At 35.1% G+C, this 20561-nt stretch overlaps 1 protein-coding gene across 4 annotated transcripts in view; it reads left to right on the top strand.

Annotated features, from left to right (window-relative positions):
- adgrd1 (adhesion G protein-coupled receptor D1) overlaps window positions 1-20561 on the top strand; it is a 79694-nt gene that overhangs the window by 11255 nt on the left and 47878 nt on the right. For all 4 annotated transcript variants that reach the window (XM_015366001.2, XM_015365999.2, XM_015366000.2 and 1 more), the window contains 7 exons: window positions 2900-2967; window positions 4276-4431; window positions 4648-4701; window positions 5840-5960; window positions 6495-6602; window positions 10230-10305; window positions 12886-13027. In XM_015366001.2, the coding sequence (XP_015221487.2) occupies window positions 2900-2967; window positions 4276-4431; window positions 4648-4701; window positions 5840-5960; window positions 6495-6602; window positions 10230-10305; window positions 12886-13027 (725 nt within the window). The remainder of the gene's footprint in view (window positions 1-2899; window positions 2968-4275; window positions 4432-4647; window positions 4702-5839; window positions 5961-6494; window positions 6603-10229; window positions 10306-12885; window positions 13028-20561) is intronic.

The following is a 20561-nucleotide window of genomic DNA, read 5'->3' as shown; positions in this document are numbered from 1 at the left end:
GCACAGTCTAGATTACAAGCAGTACTGTCACAATTATAGGGCTCAGCTGTCATTTTGGACAGGTTCCTTTTCTGGGTGGCCCACTTGGGAGCACAGCACTATATTCACCTCAGTTAAATTACTGTTCTGGCTACAAAACACCAGTTCTACATTTCTGTAACTTTGAATTTGTTATTTCTAAAATGTAAAGTTGTGTTTCATTGGTTGCAATGGCCGGCTCCTGTGCATATTTAGAAGCGGCCACTTCATTAGTCACTCTGTAGTTTCCAACATGATCCGTTGTTTCCACAAGCATGCTCAGTTCCACTTTGAATGGAAGTGATGGCAAGCCTACTGGGCAGCGCAGGACTCCGTTTAAGCGCGCATGAAACTGTTTAAACCATTATTTCAAATTGGCTGTCGTAAGGCTATCATAAAAAGGTTCCAGCAGCAAAAGCAAAGCTGCTTTCACATATGAATCCTGCTGATAATCTTGCTTTTCAGGTCAGTTTCATTTAAACATAATAGCTAAAGCTTTAAACATTAGATGACAATGTATTTACATGGGTACAATGAAAAAGATTTATTTGATATAGCATCTGGTTATTTGCATTATGTTTGCTTGGGGAATGTATTTACGATATCCTTTCTTGTATGGGTGCCTTAACACACAGATATATATATATTAGCCTATATACAGTATAACAAAGAACAGAATTATTACATCACTTACACTGGGGTGAAATGTGATTAGAATGATTGTTTGATGACATTTTAAACAGCCCTAAGCATTAATGTGCATAAATGAGACTGGGAATAATCACTAGTAGAAACTGTATCCTGGCACTTGGGGTATAAACACTCCTAAACATAGCCGGCTGCCATATGTTTGGTTCTGTGTTAAAGGAGGTACACAGATTTTTGGAGCACAGAAGTCTGTGTACTGTCCCATGTATCCGACTGTTCTTCCAGGATGGTGCAAATTAAAAAACGAGATGAAAATATGTAAATTGAGACAGGAAATTAGACATAAATACTATTAAATACAAACTTATTGACTTGTCTCTTGAAACTGTACACCACAGATTAAGTTCGGTTAGAAATCTTTCTGAAATCAGTGTTGAATATTTGCTATTACTTGCTAAGATGATCACCATTCAGCAAACTTCAGTACCGATAATACCACACTAACTTACTAGATAACATACTGGTAAATGAGAGTAGTCTATTTATTTAAACTTGAGTATTACAAGTCAGCAAATAACATTGTTTGAAATGTCCATTTGAAATTGTTTGAAATAAAATTTTCTCTGCGATTATATGGCTAGTCATAAAAAAGGGAATGGTGCAAATAAACATGATTGCAGATTTTTAAAATTATTTATGAATGTCATCTTCTTTAAGACACAGTCATCTTGTATACACATTTGCTAAGTCAAGAACTTTAAAAGGAAAGGAGACTTTAACAGGAATTGCAAGCAAGATCTTACAGTAAACTATCCTCCATCCCTTCCTTTCATCTCAGTCATATTTATATGAAAAAGCCTATTATGTAGGTTTATCATTTTTATTGTCAACTGGAGTTTGTCTTCATTACAGCAGGTCCTGTTCTGCAAAGTCAAAACAAAAGCATGAGATAATGCAATCTAATGCTTAGATGAAGCCAATGATAAAGGGTAATGTAGGAATGTTGTGTTGTGCATGATCTTATAAGGTTATGTGTAGATCCAAGTTCATCTTCCTGCCTAGGAGATGAGACATGCCTTTCTAAGGACTGGTTCTTCAGAGGCATTTTGCAACTAAATGCAACTAAAAGGAATGAAAAGTAAAAACAAATACTTAAAATTACAATGTGATTGGAGTTTTTTATTGCTGTGTGCTGAGGTTGTCTGATTTGTTCTGCGCATTGTTATATCACAAACAAGTACAGCTTGTAAATTGTAGCCCTTCTGCCCCCAGGCAATTGTGCAATTGTGTTAGCAAAGAAATCGTGAAAAGAGCGGTCTGTTTTCTGTCCTTTGAGAGCTTTTAAACACTACTGTTTACTCACCACATGCCTAGGAATATATCTCAAAAGTACAATTTTGTAGTTTGTGTTCAAGGCTGGTTGCCTTGTACACTCAATAACAATATTGCACACATTCTTATTTTCTCTAATTTAGGGGCTATTCCATGTTTGTCTTTAAATGCAAGGAACTGTACACAAACGGTATATTACATTACCCAGATCTTGACTTTTAATACAAATTATGTTTTAATCTATCAAACGTAGAGAATGGGCTTTTTTGTTACAACAATCCCCCAAGTTCTAAAGTTCTAAATTAAAGAAAAAACATATATGACTTACACAAATATTTATTATCAGTGTATTTATCTCCTTGATTATCATCTAGTATGCATATACACATGAAATTAACTTCACCTTTGTGTTCTAATGTTATTTTGATGTTAACTTTAAAACCTTGAATTAATTTGTGCAGTGATATATCTAAATATCAAAAGCTTGTGGCTAAAGCATTTTTCCTCCTTTTGGACCTGAACGTAAAGATGGCGATCTGGAGTGACATTTTAATTGAATGAACCTCATAGTGTTGGCAGCAGCCAGTCTAATTGTTTTTATGAAATGTACCATCTGTACCCTTTGACCTTCAAGCTTGTAAAAATGCTTGAATGTTTCTCCAAAAGATCGCAGGAGTCCATACAAAATTTACGAAGTGCTCACAGCATGTGTGACTCGAGTTTAAAAAGACGACCGCACAAAGGCCTATTGAGTTCCAATGACCTTCCATGCCCACATCACTTGCAAAGCAAAATTTCCATGTTAGAGAAGGTTCTGGATGGGATCTTAGCAGGATCTTAGCACCATGTTTGCCATCTTGCTGTTATCATTAACAAGCATATTTCCTTATTTTTCCTTCAGGGCAGCCAGTTTTGATGTCTACAACACCCTTTGTCCCAAACTCAGCCAGTGCTACAGTACCTCCCATGGTGAGTTTAAAGATGATTTGAGAAATGAATGTATTGGGGACTGCAACTCTCAGTCCTCATTTCTTTAATAACTTCCTGTTTCCTCTGAATGCTTACCTCACTGCAAATGTCACATCTTTCAACTCATTTAATGAAATGTTATTTAGGCACTCAGCCTTTTCTTGTTAACTGCACCAAAGAATATCTTTAAGGCCATAGACGGTGAGTAAATAAAACTTTATTACAAGGAAAAGCAATAAATATGGTGGATGATATGAGATGTTGAGATAAGGAATGATCAGTAAAATAAAAGCTGATATTCAGTGTAACCTACATACTGTATGTCAAATCACAAAAACTTTTATTTTGGATATATAATTATATCATGTTGGAAATTTATATCAATTTGGATATGTTTATTAATGTAAAATTTAGAGACTCCTAAACGTGTCAGTTTGTTTGTCAATGAATCATAGGTCAATGGAATTATTCTCTTAGTAAAGATGTTTTCATATACTGTACATGATTACACTCCAAATAAAGACAATAAAGAGAAACAAAGCAAAATTGCTAAGTCAGTCTTATCATGCAAATACTAAATACTGTTTATTCTACCTCCTGTCCAAACCCAACACTGAAGTTGCACCACTCATTTAGCAAGCTTTTAAATAAACACAAAACCTGGGAGCACTGAGCTGTAAAACACCAATTTTTAAAAGAAGCTTTTGATAAAAAAAAAGTTACTTCTGTTTATTGTAGTTTTACTTCACCTCCTATTAGGTTTTATTTCTGAGCATGTTTAAAAAATATGGGTCTCTGCAGGCTTGTAATTGTTTTTAAATATTTTTCATGATGTACTCTATCACAAATGTGGTATTAAGCAGTCAGTTTTGTAAAAACACGTAAGCAGATGGTGTTGTTGGATTTTAGAGATATAGCTGAGGATCTCAAATTAAAGTCCAGGCAGGACTGTCCTGGCCTGCTGGCCACAGCTGATGAGTGGCCCAGTCATTGATCTTCTGGGGTTTTAATGCTCTGTCCATGGAGATCTTTTCGGCATGGTGTCTTTCAATCATACTGTTTATTTATCGTAGAAGTCCTACAGGTTGATAGCCCAAATTAAAGAAGAACTAAACACATACTGAATAAATGGAAGCAGAGGTGATGTTGTGAAACTTTCCTGGTGTAATAGTACATAATGAGACATGATGTTATCAAGAAAAACAATGTCTGAAATGTGGTGGATGATCATGTACAAGTGGTATGTCAATATGTTGTCTCCTGTACAGCCTGAATGTCAGTATGTGTCCATGTTCCCTTATGTGATAGGCCTCTACTGATGCTTACCATCCAATAATAACAAACCTGACAAACAAGGCCCAGAACTTTCACTATCCGGTGCAAATGCTTGGCTTTCTGGAAAATGTTTCTATCAACCTTCCCAACAAGACTATTCCTGAAAACACTGCCTCCAACTTGACTGAGGTATCTCAATCTTTTCCAAAATAAAGTCAGCATTAACATTGTAAACATCTTTTCCTTTATTTTATAAAGACAATGTTTTTACGTTAGGAATTATAGCGTGCAAGATAAAATAATATGGTTTTGGATTGTTATGGCAGCTTTTTTGAAATATCACCAATGTAAAGCAGATGCAGAAACCATGAAAGCCTAAACGAATCTTCCTTTTTTCTTTATCAGGCATTTTTAAAGACTGTTGAAGAGGTACTTTCCTTACCTGGGTGGCCTGATGAGGTTAGCTGCAATATTTCACTGTGGTTAATATTACATTAAATTAAACAAGATTGTTCTAGTGCATATCCCAATGGTAAACTTTGCTCAAAGCATGGAAAACCTAATCTCAAACCTCAACACAGAGTAAACAGATAAATATGGGCTTCTTAGACAACGAAAAAATGTTTTAAAGAGGTTGTGGTTTGTATGTGAGCAGCACCATAGCCAAGCTTAGTTCTTATTACATGAAGAAATTGTAAACCAGATGTTTTAATACTTGAATACATTCCAGCAAATTACACAGAATCTAAAGTAGACTAGAAGGCACTGAGTATCAGATTTACATAGAACCTAACGCAGACCAGAACGCACTAAATATCAGATTTACCCGCTGTAAATTCCTCTGGTCTCAGGTCTCTTATAAAAGCTATATTAAGCATATGAAGTATTGCCTATTATAAGAGATATATAAAACATATTCAGGGTGTACAGATGTAAATTTATTTTTTTAAACTCTGCAAAAAGGTGCTAAAGGAGGAAACCCGCAATGCCATATGCAATATCAGATAACAATGATCAGAAATTATCCTTTTGCTCTTTCTGTGACCGAGATGTATAAAGTGCTAAATTAGTATATATACTAGTAAATATACTAATTGTGGGGAAAAAACACTGCATATATGTAATTTTCCATTTTTTATTATGTAATATATCATTTTTAGAGTTTCCATATGTGTAGGGTTTAACATGTAGGGTTTAATTTAACATGTGTAGGGTTCCTGTATCAATCTTCCCGTCTTGTGATCTTAATGGATAATTCTTTAAAATGTCAATGTCATATGTGTTACCTTCTCACTTTGTGAAAATGGCTGTTGTTCTTCAGGACAAAGTGGCACATAGGAACATTCGAAGAATTTCCTTGTATTCATAGATAGCACCTTTACACAAGCTTTGTCACAAGCATTACACAAGACACTCAGCTTTGTCCAAACTTGAATTAGCAAAACTCATTAAATAAATTCTAAATAAAAAATAAAATAAATAACTCATCTTTTGACTTCTGTACCTCTATACTGTTTAACTGGATGCCAATTATTTTTTTCTTACATTGTCTTCTGTACATATCTGATTATGCATGCATCTTTTTTTTTTACTATAGTCTACCCCAGTAGCCAGTGGTTTGATTGAGACAGTTGAAAAAGTCATGTTACACATGGTTTACAACCTTGAATCCAGTACCCAGACTGTCATATCCATTGATGGGACCTCATCAGTAGCAGGTACCTTTAAAACCTTTGCACTCCCACCACTATAGGAAATTAATGACACAGGCCAATGATTGGTTATTTATGGACCTAGATTTTACTTCTTTCTGCACTAAATGAAGTTGTACCTTGCTTTTTTATTTGTTATACCTTGGATCTGAAATATCAGGATTTTGAAGATTTTTACTACTAAAGGAAAGTGGTAGAATGAAGGACCTCTGTTTCAGATGAGATTTATATTTTATAAGATGTTTTTCCGCATAGTCATATTTCGATTTTTTTCTTTATTGTTCTCACTTCAAAGGTTGACCTCTCTCTTGCACAACCATCTCTTGTGAAAAAGTCTCAGGCAAGATCCTTAATAAACAGACCAAATTTGTATTCTTGATACTGACATCACATTTCACTCTCTATATCCCATACGTTTCAGCCAAACTTGTAAATACATTCCAGAGAATGAATAATATTAACAAATGAAGTGGTGATTGCCATCGTGTGGAGCCTGAGCTGCACTAACAGATTTGTTTCTTTGTCTTTGCATTCTGACAGATTATTCTCTTGTAAAGATCCCACAGAAAATGAACATGTCCCATTACCGCTTTCCCATTAAGGGAAAGAACTATATTTCTGTGCCTGGGGAAGCTTTCACACACAATTGTGAGTATAGGAATTCCTTCCTTCATGTTTCTATATCTAAGTGTATGTGAATTTGCCTTTAATTGTATTTTTTAATTAACCATTTCAACATTTAGCTAAATTGCCAGATTTTGAAAAGGCAGTCCATCATCAATTTTTGCCAACCCAAAATGGGTGAATCCTTTATTTTCTGTGTTTTGAAAATATTGAAAGAAGGTGTGGTAAAGAGAAACAGGAACACAGTAGTTAGGAAATATGCACATGTTAATGTGATGCAAAATTGACAGCAGTACAGTACTTTCACCTTTTTTGCTTGGGAAGTTTGTTGGAGTAAAAAACTTTAACCACTTTGGAGCACGTTCCTCTGTTGTTACTGTACTTGCTAGGTGTCATGAAGTGTAACATTTGCTCATTATAGAATTATATAAAAAAAGGGCTACAACTGGCGAGTTTACATTAATGTTTATTTCTCCCATGAATGGACAAGGCACACGTATGCGAGTGGAAAACTTGTGAAAAAGGCCCCAAAGTCGGCCTCAGGTTTTCCCGGGAAATACTCAAATTCCAACTTTTTTTCAGGATATAAAATTTTCAAGTAATGGAAAACACACACACATAAACTAAGCCAACAGTATCTGGATCTTATCTCTATAATGTGCTTTTGCATTGTTGCAGATGTTCCTTCTAAAATAGTAAAACTACTGATTAGTATTCAAGCCAGCAACACAACACTTTTCTTTACAGCAGCATTGTTCTTTATTATAGCATTCCACCAGGTTTGTTTGTAAAAGTGGAAGACCTGGGGGATATCCTAATACATTCTGAATGTTTAATATTCTCAAAGAGCTTTTTATTCAAAACAGTAGATCTCCTGCTCATTAGCATTCAAGCCAATAACAGCAAAACTAACAATCAAAAGCTTAGTAGAGCTCCACGTGTTTTACAGCAGTATTGTCCTTCACTGTAGGATTCTGTTAGGGTTATTTATGAAATGAAAAGACTTCAAGGATGTCCAAGAAAGTATTGCATTAGGTTTGTATTCTGTTACATAAAAATGGCTGCAAAAAACAGTTTTCTGTAAGATGATAAAATGATCATCTTTTACATAGCATTCCTTTAATAATTTTAAAGCTTATCCCAGAGCTGTCAACACAAATGTAACTGATTTTTCATTATATTCATAGAAATTTAAGCACAGCAACCTGTTCTTTTCTTCTTCACTTCCTATTCCCATCTTTCGTTACACCTGTATTTTATGACAAAACAGTGCTTACCGAGCCATTTAAATTAACAACTTTAATCCTGTATTACAATGGCATTTTCAGCAGTGTAACGTGAAGGAAAGTCTATTTAAAATTAATGCAAGCCTGGACACATGGCATGGCTCATTAAAGGCGCCTAGTGGAGGTTGTATAACTCAGTCAAATGCATGTAAAACAGCAAGACATTTTTGAAAACCAGGTTAAATGAAATTCTAATTAAAAAATGGGAGCCTTTAATGTAAATTTCTGCGAGTATACGTATATTTCTAAATGTGTAGCTTTTGGTAAAGCAGAAAAGAAATTGTCTGTACTATAAGGGTAGATCCGTCTGAAGAGATCCTTATCCATACTGGTGATTATTCTATGGAAGCCTTGCTGTTCTTCTGAAAACAAGACTCAGTCCGGTCCATCAAAGTATGTTATGAGACTGAAAAAGGCAGGGTTCACTTTTCCCAAAGCATGCTGATGTCTCATTCTCTTTCACTTCTCTGCAACCACATTGTCACAGAGGTTTATCTCTTCAGGGGATCGATAGCAATGGCCCTCTATTAGAAAGACCATTGTGAAGCCTCAACTGTGCTCAAGGTTGGAACTCCACTAACATAATACAGAACATTTCACCTTTCACTTCTTTGGGGCTTTCAGAGTTCAGGCTTTGTTACGTTACTTGAACAATTTCTGTTTACTTTTCCCTTCTGAGCTCCTGAACCCCTTATGAGATACTTAAAAAAAATAATTGTAGCTGCCTTTTCATAAAAAAAATAAAATAAAATATCCGTGTACCTTTCTTGGGCGACTGACTTTTTGAAGCTTTAAGAAATGTAGAGCCACTTGATAAATTTGAAATACCTGTATTGTTACTGAAGGCTTTTTGTCATGTATTTCTTTTATTAAAAGCTGTTTGAATCCAGCTTGCAACACTGCCTTAAACTAATTATGTGCCTCTCTAATTTCATTAATAAATGAAATGTCCACAGCCAGAGAAGTACTGAATTTGTCTGGCTTACTTAGATGTTTAGCGTTGTTCTCTCTTTTTCCTATGGATTATTTTTTCAGTCCTTTAAATGTTGGTGCTGAAGGACCACACACCTGCTGGTTTTTGTTCCAGCCAAGCTTTTAGTTACTTATTACAGCTTTAATGGGATTAATAATAGGAATAATTATTAAACCTGTAGGAAATCTTTAACCTGATGGAGATTGCCATTGAACTATTGCTTTTCACAAGTAACATAAAATCCCAAACACAAATCCTCCAACAACTTGTTAGCTCAATTAAAGCTTCAATCAGGTGATTAAGCTCAGGTGATGTGAAATCCAGCTGGTGTGTGGTTTTTCAGGACCCTGGGAACCCCTGTTTAACATCACTTATTGCTCTGAACAGTGATTAATCTGGGCTTTGTTTTGAGGCTACAAGCCACAGCCTTCAGACAGCATTGCAGAGATTGCTATTGTTTCACATTGTGGGATGCTTTCAGAACACAGGAAGTTACTTCAAGGTTCTGATTTACGTCACATTCCCTTCCCTCCTGCCGATAGTGAAAGCTTCTTTATCAGGTTTTTCACCAGTCAGTGATTAATTTGACAGTGCTGTGGTTTATTGAGACCTTGAATACTAGGGCTGAAGCTTTTAAAAACTGCTTTACTTTCAATGTAGGAAGATTTTTAAAATAAAATCATTATTAGATTTACCTTGCTGTTTCCTTTAAAAGATTAGATTCTGTACGTACAGCATATGTGTAAACATCAGTCATATATGTATGCATGTATATACTGAGGGTTAATAAAATACATTTGTTACTATGTTAATTCTTCATTCTGTATTGGATACGATTTGTACCTGTAATGAGAAGTGCTGAATGCCAGGATACACTCCTGATAAGATGAGGCTTTGAGTTGAATCACTACAGATTAATATTTTAATCCAATGAAATTGTTATTTTTTCAATTTCAAGTGAATTTGATGACTTGACTTTGGTATTTTTTTATTTTACTCTATATTGAACTAATTTGATCTAAACAAAAAATATGTGTAATGAATGGGGTAATTCTGAACTGTGGTCAGCTGGTGTCAAAGGACTAGGCAAGACAGTGTTGTCTCAGATGAGCAGGATTTACAGTAGGGCTGCATGTATTTCTGAGGAACTGACTTTATGAGCTAAGTTAGACACATGGCATGCTGCTGTCTACTTTCACCCACATACAAGCAAACAAGATTCTTATTAGCTGGGGAGTGTAAACCCAGGCAGGTAAGTGCTAATTAATTTCTACAGAGAGCCAGAATTTTACCAGCTCAATGAAAAATGAAAGCTGCAGGTCTGTGATTTGTTTTTAATACACCGATTCATTTCTTTTTTTTTCCTGTTTTCCTATTCTTATTCCCCCTCAGCACAAACAACCATTGTGGGACTCTTCTACCACACCATGCACAGATACTACAAGAAAATCAACCCACTCAGCACAAAGTAAGTTCTGTCACTGGTGAACCTGGTAGCAACTAATCACGATTTCTCTAACTTGAGTTGAACTACATTATTACCACATCAAAAACTTTGAGTTTGATTAGTTTAATTCGTGTAAAATAGATCCTAAAGGACTGAATGCCCTAGAGCTGATTAAAAGAAAAATATATGAGGATGATATTTAAGTTAATTAATGAAGGTATCTTTAAAAATCAGAATGTCTTACAGGGAATGTGTCCCTAGGCATTTCACTCCTGCTGAGGACATTTTTACAATATCTTCAATTTCTACTGAAACAAACATTGCACACATAATGTGATATACACACATGATTTTATTTTGCTATTTTGTTAGGTTATTCATGCTTTCAAAATCTTTCTATCACATCTGTTACTTTCATTCTTGATTGTTGTAGATTCCACGTTTGTAGAAAACTTTATTAACCCCTTAAAAACAAAATGTTCTTAAGATGAGCGAAAATGTTTAAGTAAACTTTTAAATGTGTAAATGTTTAAGTTAACTTTTTCAGAAATATCTGTCCTCTCTTTTGCTCTGGTGTGAGTCCCAGCTTTCACGTCATCATAAAGCTTGGAATGTTGCTTTCTGTAACTATAACAAGTCAAAAAGTGCAAATACAGTTGTTTCCTTTTTTGTAGGGCTGTCATTGAGAATTATGAATTTCTGAAACGTATACTGTAGTATCGATTCTTAGTTTCACACAATTAGTACTCTTTTCAGATAAAACGTCAGTTGCTCGTCCTATAATTCACTGATAAGCCATTAATTGTTAAATCACTTGAATCAGAATTTACTAATAGTCAGATAAATTGACTACAGAGTACAGAACAAGACTTAATAGTTATTGAGTTATAATAGTTATTAATCCTATGGTAATCTCCTAATCTCAAACAAAGTAAAAATGCTTTCACCCCTGCTTCCACAATAATATAACTGAAAATATCAAGAGAGCCTGAGCATTGTGAATTGTGAATTCTACACTGGCGACCATTAGTATTCTGTATTAAATTTGTATTCACAGGGCTGTCAGGGGAAACATATACTCTATAATAAAGAAACTGTGAACTAGATACGGCACATGCCCTTATTTCATTGGATTTTTACACAGTATAACATACTGTGGAAGGTATTATTTTCTGTATGATTAAGAGTTTTTTCAACTTCAAACATAGTTAAGATTGGTTTAGCATTTAGAAAAAAATAAGATTCGATTTTACAGGATCTAGAGAATTATGTTATTGAAGACACTAAAGCAATGCTCCTAATGCTTCTCAGATTACAGTTGTATTGCAAACACACTGTACAGTACCAATAGCAAGCCACACCAATGTGCATGGAGAAGATACTGTCTTTGTGCATATAGGGAGAATCCGATGTTCAATCAGTTGAAACCGTGGTTTTCACAATGTTATGAAGACACTGCTTCCAAATGTGGCTTAAATGTGTGAAGTGAAATGGGAACTAAGCAGAAATGTAAGCCTACACACATTTTCACCCAAGTTATTGCTAGCTATTACATTGTACTTGAGTTCAATTGTAATAAATCAGTTGTCAGAAAAAAACTGGGACCATTTCTTTTGTGGCAACTCTCCTATTTTCAGCAGTTTAAAACAATAGTCATGGGAACTCTACAGCACTGAAATAAACAGGAAATTCTAGCATTTTTACATTTGGTCAGGATTGTTTTTTGAATTTGCTGTCGAATCAATTATGGTTAACTTTTTATTCTTCCCGCACACTTACTTGAGTGCAACCTGTTTCCGTGCAGTGTTGTGTCACACCACTAAGTTACTTGTTGCAATCTTTTTTCTGCTTGTTCTCCATAAACGGTTACATAACTGTATGTAACAGCTATCTGATGATTTCTCCTGACTTAATTTTGCATCAGTGCCTAGTAAATGGAGTAGCTGGTGTTTAATTTAGTGTGGAAGTGAGAATGTAAGGCTAAATAAAGCTTGAGTGCACCTCACAAATAAATGAAAACGATGAATCATTGAGAAAGCCCAGGCGAAGGATGATGTTAATTTTCATAAAAAATGAGGGATAAAAAGATTTGTGAGTGTCCGCTTAAGCATGCTAAAAACATTTGTTCATTTTTTTATGAAGCACACAGGTTAACACTCAAGATGTAATGGCTTTAAACTTCTAATAGCCAAACTTTGATTAATTCAAAGTGCCTTAGGCCCGACTAGAATGACAGCTGACAGATTTTAGATAAAAAATTTGCTTGGAATGTGATAAAGAGGTCAGGAAAAACTTGCATTCAACATCTTTTTAGAAGACTTTGCCTTTATTGTGACATGAACAAAAGCATGACCAGTGTCAGGTAGGGTTCCCCTGGGATAATGTAGTGTTACATAATGGCCAATAACTTCAGTTGCTTTCTTTGGCAGCAGAGGGTTGTAACATGGCTTGATAATGTCAACTTTCAACAGATGTCTTTACCTTAGGTAGATGTTGAAATATTTTAAATCAGATTTTGTGCATTTTTAAGCAATTTTAAGTTTTCCATGTTTATGTCTAGAATGCTCTGAGCGTCTCGTTTTTTTCTGCTGTTGCATGTAGAATTAATGAGGCTGCCGATTTCAAAGATTGCCAGATCCAAGTGAACAGTTACCTGATTTCCCTGAAGGTCGAACCCCCTCCTGCACTGTCTGTCAACCTCTCAGGATCCCCCCTCATCAAAATCGTCCTTACACATTTACTGGTAAGACATGATTTACTTTGTGCTACTGTATTGTGACATGCCATCGCTATTTCTTTGTACGAATGCAAGTAAAACAAACAGGAACCTACCAACTAGCTGGTCTGCTCTCACTCCCCTGCTCCTAAGATTGTGGTGTAACTGACATAGTGCAGCACTGAGTGTACTTTCTGTCTCTCTTGGGGAAGATAGGTCATTTATTGGGCAGATGTCAATATTCTGTAAATTGTATTTTATGCTTTCAAGACTGAAGAAAAACCTCAGAACATGAGGAGGTAATTAGGCCAAGGTTATCTCATCTATCTGCTTAAAGGTTTACTTCCAAGTTAACTCATCAAGACAGTGATAGGCATGGAGAGTATGTAAAGTCACCTCTAGCAGAATTTTGAATTTCTTAATCAAATCTTGTCCTAGAATCCATTTGCTTTTTCTCTATAAATATTCCATTTCGTCAGTGTAGTGGTCCTCGTGTTATTCTGCCTCTCAACAGTAAAATCCACTGTCCCTTCTATGATATTCAATTTATATGCTGAGTCTGAAGTACATTCTGTGAGTCTCAAGTACAAACCACTAGGGTTCTCTTAAATAGAAATGTGAGGTGCACAGAGCACTGTGATCTAAATAGAAACAATGTTGTGTTGCCACTGGAGGATGGAATTCTCATTAGTCACATTGGTAAGGTTGCCCATTCTATTTCTTTGGATTATTTCTTGTAATTTAAGTCAAACTAAGTGAGGCATTAAACTGGATACCAGCCTATGATTGCTGTGAAAGTCCCCTTAGTATCTGTAACCAGCCTTTTGGCTTAGGCAAAGACCTCATAGGAGTTACATAGCAAGAATCAAGAGATCTTTAAAATGTAATAAACAACCTGTGGTTGCCCTTTTTTACTTGACTTGTGCTTATGTTGCTAATGGGACAACCACAATGTGTAATGATTTTCCTAAATGTTTTAAGTATAAGTGTACAATTCAAATATTCCATTTATTGCTCCATGTATTGTGACAATGTTCTTGGAACCAGTTGAAAATCCTTCCATTTTTGATCTTCTTGTTTCATTTGTTTGCTGTTTTAATGCATTTAATAAGGCACACCTGTTGTAATTTGGATTCCATGTCTAAATATTTGTTTCATTCACATTCTGTTGCGATCACCTGTTTTGTGTCTGAGGTGTTCAATTCTGTTTTGTGGACAGATGTTTTTGTGCATCCCCAGGCTTAAATCAGTATGTCATAAGACCATTACTGAAGAAGCCTTCAATAGATCAGAATATCTCTGTAACTATGGACAACATGAAATCTACTTATTGTAGCAAAGGTTTTTAGTCGTGGCCACTAATTTACAGTCTGTGTTACTTTAACATATAAAAATAGCTCAGCAACAGCTTCTGTTGATGTTGTGAACAATCAGTTAAAGACCTTGGGTTCTGGTTCCTTCAGTTATTGCCTAATTTGGATGTTGTGTTTGACACTTTTGATGTGAACATCCTTCTTAAAGGTTTATTGCTAGAATAGGCACACAATTTTGTACCACTTGATTATTGTGTGTCTGCCATAACAGCCTTTTCTATTGGTGTGCCTCAGGGGTCTGTATTAGGCCTCTTCTTGAATAATATCTATATGTTACCTATATGTTGGGTGAGACTGCATGACACTGGATATCATTTATATCATGAAGATGCTCAATTTTAACTTGGATACTCAAGCAACAGTTTCCTTGCTTATGTCACACTAACAGGATATAAAAACATAGCACACTTTCCTTATGTTTAATACTGATAGAACAAAAATGGTATTAGTTGGTTCTACAAACTGAATTGTTAAATTTTTAAGTTTAAGGCTGTCACAATAATTTTGAATTTACTATGCATAGTATTGTCAGAAAGTTTGATTCTACTCTAAGCTTTGTACTACATATTTGAAGCATCCTTTAAAGCATCCTATATTCATTTGCAGAATATTGATCAAATCAGCTCCCGCTTAGCCTTTGTTTTATCTATGGTTGACTATTGTATTGCACTGTTGGCAGCATCTCAAAAATTTCACTTGAAAGTTTCCAGCTTGTGCAAAACAATCCTGAACTGCTTTTCTCAAAAACATTTATACTGTTTTTTTCTACTTTTTTTCTGCCTTTTCTCATTTTGTTTTTAATGTTTTCTTTTATGTCATTTTGCACAACCCATTTGTTTAATTAATTAAATTTGTTTGATTGGTATTACAATTCCCATCGGGAGGTTAGGGATTGACCGGAATATTTAACTCATTTCAGTTATACATAGCCTTTTCTTTGTTTCTTATGACTTTTGTGACCCTGAATTAAAAAGGAGCTTTCCTTATGGATGAAAGTCCTTCCATGTTTAATAGCACGTTTTTGCAGGGATCTGCCAGAGTTCTTGATGGGAATCTATTTTTAACAATGCCCTCTATCCCAGGCTTTTTTAAAAATGAAACATGTGGTATACAATAAATATAATTATTGAAATTTGAACTTTGGGTTTTCAATGCTTTGAAAGGAGAAAAATATTTCACTTTATGGAGAGCATAGTTTTGCTTTGATAATCATTACGGCTGGGATTTAGCAAAGGATATATTCACAAGCCAATTTTCCATGGGAAATGCAGTCAAAAACCTAAATGAAAGGGAGTGATTTGAGTGAATTAATAAAATATGTATGGCACTGGTTAACCTTAGATTAGTGTTGAGTTGTACCAATAAGTGTACAGCCTCTAACCTCTAACCTAATGAATTGCTTTTCACTGTTTGTTACTTCCATCTATATTTTTAAAAAGTCAGCAAAGTTAACATTCTTTCTTGACCTTCTATAGTTTTGCCTCTTATTCTACCTGTTGTCTTTAGATATATTACACTATTAAAGCTACTAACAAAATTTTCTAATATTCCGCATCTCCAGTTTAATATTCTCAAATGTAAAGAGTAGGCTTTGTAGAAAGTTATGAAGATGTAGAAACTAGAGTGACTGTGGATTTTTTTATCATTTAAGAAGAAAGTTTTGGGAGAAGTAAAACGCTATATTTCAGTAACTCTTGAATATGAATAGAGAAGGTAATTTTTCAAATTATTTTTATCTTTATATTTTATTCATATTTATTAATGCAGGCATTTCTGAGAGAACAAAAAACTTAGTCAGAAGGGTTGGATAGACTCCTGCTTTGTGAAATGCTTTATGTATAAAAATGTTCTCTTCTTTCGTCTTCCTGCTGTCTTTAAATTTATTAAATGAGTGTTAAGGAAAGGGCACTACTATATTTAGTGAATTAAGAAAAAAAACAGTAAAATAACTGAAATACAGTTAAGCACAAGAAGCACTCTATGGAGGTATTACATTTCGCTCTTTGAAAGTGCTTTTCCAGCTAGAGCAGGTTCCAGGCAGAAAACGTTCAGTTGCTATTAAAATAAATTGCCATCAAAGTGGTTTTTGTAAAGATATTCAAAATAAATGAGAAACACTCCGCTATGCTTAACTGTCTAGATTTGTTTTGTTATACCTTTCCTCAAAGAGAAATGTTTACTTTGTAATTACCAAGCATTGTCCTTGTCAAATGGTTGCTTAGTTTATTTTACTAGACACCCATCTCCTTTCTTAGATGGAATTCCAGAGAAAATTTCCTTTTTTGGATTGTTACACACAAATACCAGTACACACGCCTGTTGGCAGTCATTTTAATAAGATTGAATTATTGGTCTATGCATTACATTTGCAATGAACAATATTATGATTAAAGCTGCAGCAAAATCTGTAAAAAAGGTACCGGTAATGTTCAGTGATTAAACAGCAACATTGTGAAAAGATGACTACAGAGCCAAAATAATGAAGATGCAATTTTATCATTTTTTTGTCTAGAACTGCACCAGAATAAATAACCTAATATCTGGGAATTTAGGATGCAAATGTGCTTTGTTTCTTGAAAAACACGGAAAAGATCTATAGTCCACTGGTATTTGAGTTTATGGAATAGGATGGGAATGTAGTGAATTATATTTGCGTGGTGAGTAACTTAAAAAGAAGAGCAATTATTTGAGGACAAAGCTTACATAATCATGAAGAAAATCAAAGGAGCTAAGGCCACTACTTATTCAAGGAGCTCACAGATTCTGTGAAATTGGGACATTTGCTATGTTCCAGTTACACTGAGCAGAAAGCAAGTTGCTATATCCCAAGACTAGCACTCTTTTCAGGAACTGTGAGGTTTCCCAGAAGTACTTTAAAAATTTATAGCCACGGCTGCAATTCTGGTATGATATACGTGATGTGCTGACCTCTTTGGTGTTAACTACCTCTGTTTAAGAGACTGTAACCTCAGATGAACAAAGAAGCTGTTGAGTGACTACATTCAGTTAATTAAAGCTGAAGCATTGCATTGAAAAGGGGTACCGTATTAGGAGTGCTTTGCTGTCAGCCTGGGCCATATTTTTCAAACTTTTTCCCCTGCTCCTTGGTTACCTCATTTTGGCCTCTCCCTGTTAATTACAGCGAAAACGAAATTCTGTGATTAATCTGAAAGTTTTTCTTTTGATGTCTCAATGCAAGGCAAAGGTATTTGTAATTAGGAATGACCTTTATTGTGCAGGAAGTCTGCACTCTGCTTCATGCTGGTATGACTATAGCTCTGTTATCATAACCATGGTATTATACAATATTAATGTTCTATTTATTAATACATGAAGTATTGTTTTCCTATATCAGGAGCAGAATAACTGAGTAATTTATTCAATGTAATTCCTGTTCTAAGTTTATTGAATAGTCATTCATCCTAGGGATTAAGTGCTAACATGGTCTATTAAATTAACTAATCCATAGTACAGGGTGTCAATGTTTGTTGTTGCATGTGCAAGTTGTTGACATTTAAAGGTGTCATTTTAGGACTTGCAAATTAAATTCTGGGTGCCGGATAGCACAGGCAAGTTATTCAGAATGTGACCTCTGATATTTAGCATTTCTATTTGATTTAGGATAGAAAATCCAGTGGAAATTAGGTCACAGCAACAGAATGCAATGGTGCAGCCGCCTTTCTTGAGAGAAGTGCCAATCAGAATTGTAAGGTATAGTTTGGATTTGTCATTTTAGCTCTGAATGGGAGTAGGAATATACCTAATGAAAAAGGCATTTCTTAAGATATTGCATTAAAATGGAGATAAGTCTGTCTTGGATTGTATGCATTTGCTTTAATCGTAATTCCTTGCAATAATGGGCTGAACAGTGAGTCTTCGTTCCCAGTCCCAGAGAGTGACCTATTATCAATTGCTGCAGCTATAGCTGACTTGTTTCTCATGCCAACATTGCATCGTGTTGATTGGGTCTTGGCATTGGAAGTGATTTATTGCACCCTGAGTTGAGGGGAAAGGAGGCGTGTGCAGGGGCGTGCAGTTAAACATTAATAAAAATAACCTGGTGCCTGATTGCAATGAAAGATTGGGGTGAAGAAATGGAAACAGTGATTTTGCAATAAGTGCCTCTGTTGCTCTGTGTCTAAAATGAAAAGATTTTTAAAAAATACATTTTGACATTCAAGGACTTGCTAAACATCCTAATAAATCGTGCTTGCACTGCATGATTCACAGAGCAGCTTCAATTGACCGACTAATAGATAACAACAGCTTCCTCTTTTTGTTTTAAACACAAAGTTGTCAGGAATGTTGGTAGTAATCATTTCTGCATAAACTATTAGGCATCGTAAGTCATTTGACTGTGTTTGATTTGATAATAACAAAAATAATGACAAAGTACCAAGCCAGTGAGACCTACTTTATTCTGTTTCTTGTAAAGTTCAATTTCCAGGGCTACCCATTACACTTTGTTGTTTTCATGTTGTATTGCACATAAAGTTAAATGGCTTATCTTAATTGTTAAGTACTGTGTCTGTTCTTTTTTTTCCTGCTTGTTTTAGAATGTGGAACTCCCTTGACTGGAGTTGAAAAATGCTTTTGTGAAAACAAAAATGTTTAGGAAAACTGTTGAAATAAATATTTTTTTCTTTTTTTACAAGCATAGCCAAAGTTAGTATCAGAAATTTCTACAACAATAATAACCAGTCTTAACTGCCAGCGACTTTTTATAACTCCCAGAACACACCCAAATCTTGTGGGAAAAAACTCTCTCTCACTCTGGGTAGTGGACTGATCAATTACAGATGGAAGTCTGGCACTTGGTGTGATCCTGCTGCCAAGAGTTATGCACAGAAATTCTGGAAATGAACAGAGTAATCTGCCCAGTTGGTAAGACTTCTGTAATCTGTCTTAAAAACACCAGCTCCATTACTGTGGCTCTGCTTCTAGATTCAGCAAAGCGCCCAGAGGTCAGGGCTACCACTTCCTGTCAATTGATCAAACTAAGTAATGTGCAGAGATGTCAGGTGTGACATTTGTACAGTATTCAGTTAAGGATCTGTGTTATTTTTGAAAGTGCTTGCTCTATTCCTTTGAGGTTTTTCTATGGCTGAAAATCAATCGACGGAATAATTCAATAATTTCCTTGAAGATAAATAAAATGCCTGTATAATAATATAAGACCGTTATTCAGATCCACCTGTGTAGATGTTATTTATATGTAGCATTTCGTACGTTTTCAAATGTGAAGCCAAAACTACGTACCCTACAAATGGCATCTAGATAATGGGAAATAAATATCCAGATTTTATTTTTATTGCCTTTAAACTGTAGGGTATTCCATACTCAGAACAGGTAAAACATCAGGTTTGAGGAAGATGTGTTGGTTAGGTCTCTTTGTTTATCCATGTAACATATGAACTAATTATTAAAAAGCTTAGGCTTTATATTTACTGTGATTTGCATCATTGCTTATGGCTTAACTGGTGCTACTAGATTGTGGAGTAACTGAGAAGTTAAATATCTTTGGTGATGGTGACTTTTCTTTAATAGAAGAGCTACATTAATTAGCAAATTCACATTTTACAAGGAAACTTCTACAGCCTGATACCTTGTTCAGAAGGAAGTCTTTCTTAATGGAGGACAAGAGATACTAGAGATATTATTTAAAAGCAAGATGTTCAACTCAGGCATGTCTTTATGTAAAGCAGAGAGAATCCGAGCACTTGGCCTCCCTATCCACAGTATAATATTCTGCTTATCCCCATGTAAACATTCTCTTTATAAGGCACAAATATGATAAAACATCATTTACGTTAGTATACCAAGAAACAGCCCTCATAACATGCACATATAATTTCTACAATGATCGGTGTCTCTAGCCTAACAGTGACTTTATTGCTGATGTTCTATCTCGTGCATGATGTACATGCTACTGGCAGGGAATAGCGCAGTGAAGGAGCTCCCTCTTTCCTATAACTCTCTGTTCAAGCACTGACAGAAGTGGCAATAATGAATCAGCTGACTTGAATCATTTGGGGTTAGTTGGCATTGAGACAAAATGCTAGCCTTGGGGTGTTAAGAGCTCCCTGATTCCCCAGTCTTATTTTCATCTCACTTTGTGCTTCTTTTCTTTTCAGTTTCATCCAAGCATATCCAATACAACTTAGTTTTTTTTTCTACCTTTCTGGTTT

This window comes from Lepisosteus oculatus, chromosome 22, assembly GCF_040954835.1.
Source record: "Lepisosteus oculatus isolate fLepOcu1 chromosome 22, fLepOcu1.hap2, whole genome shotgun sequence".
NCBI lineage: Eukaryota > Metazoa > Chordata > Actinopteri > Semionotiformes > Lepisosteidae > Lepisosteus > Lepisosteus oculatus.
The sequence above is the reverse complement of the archived record's forward strand: the minus strand, read 5'-3'. Positions and strand labels throughout refer to the sequence as shown.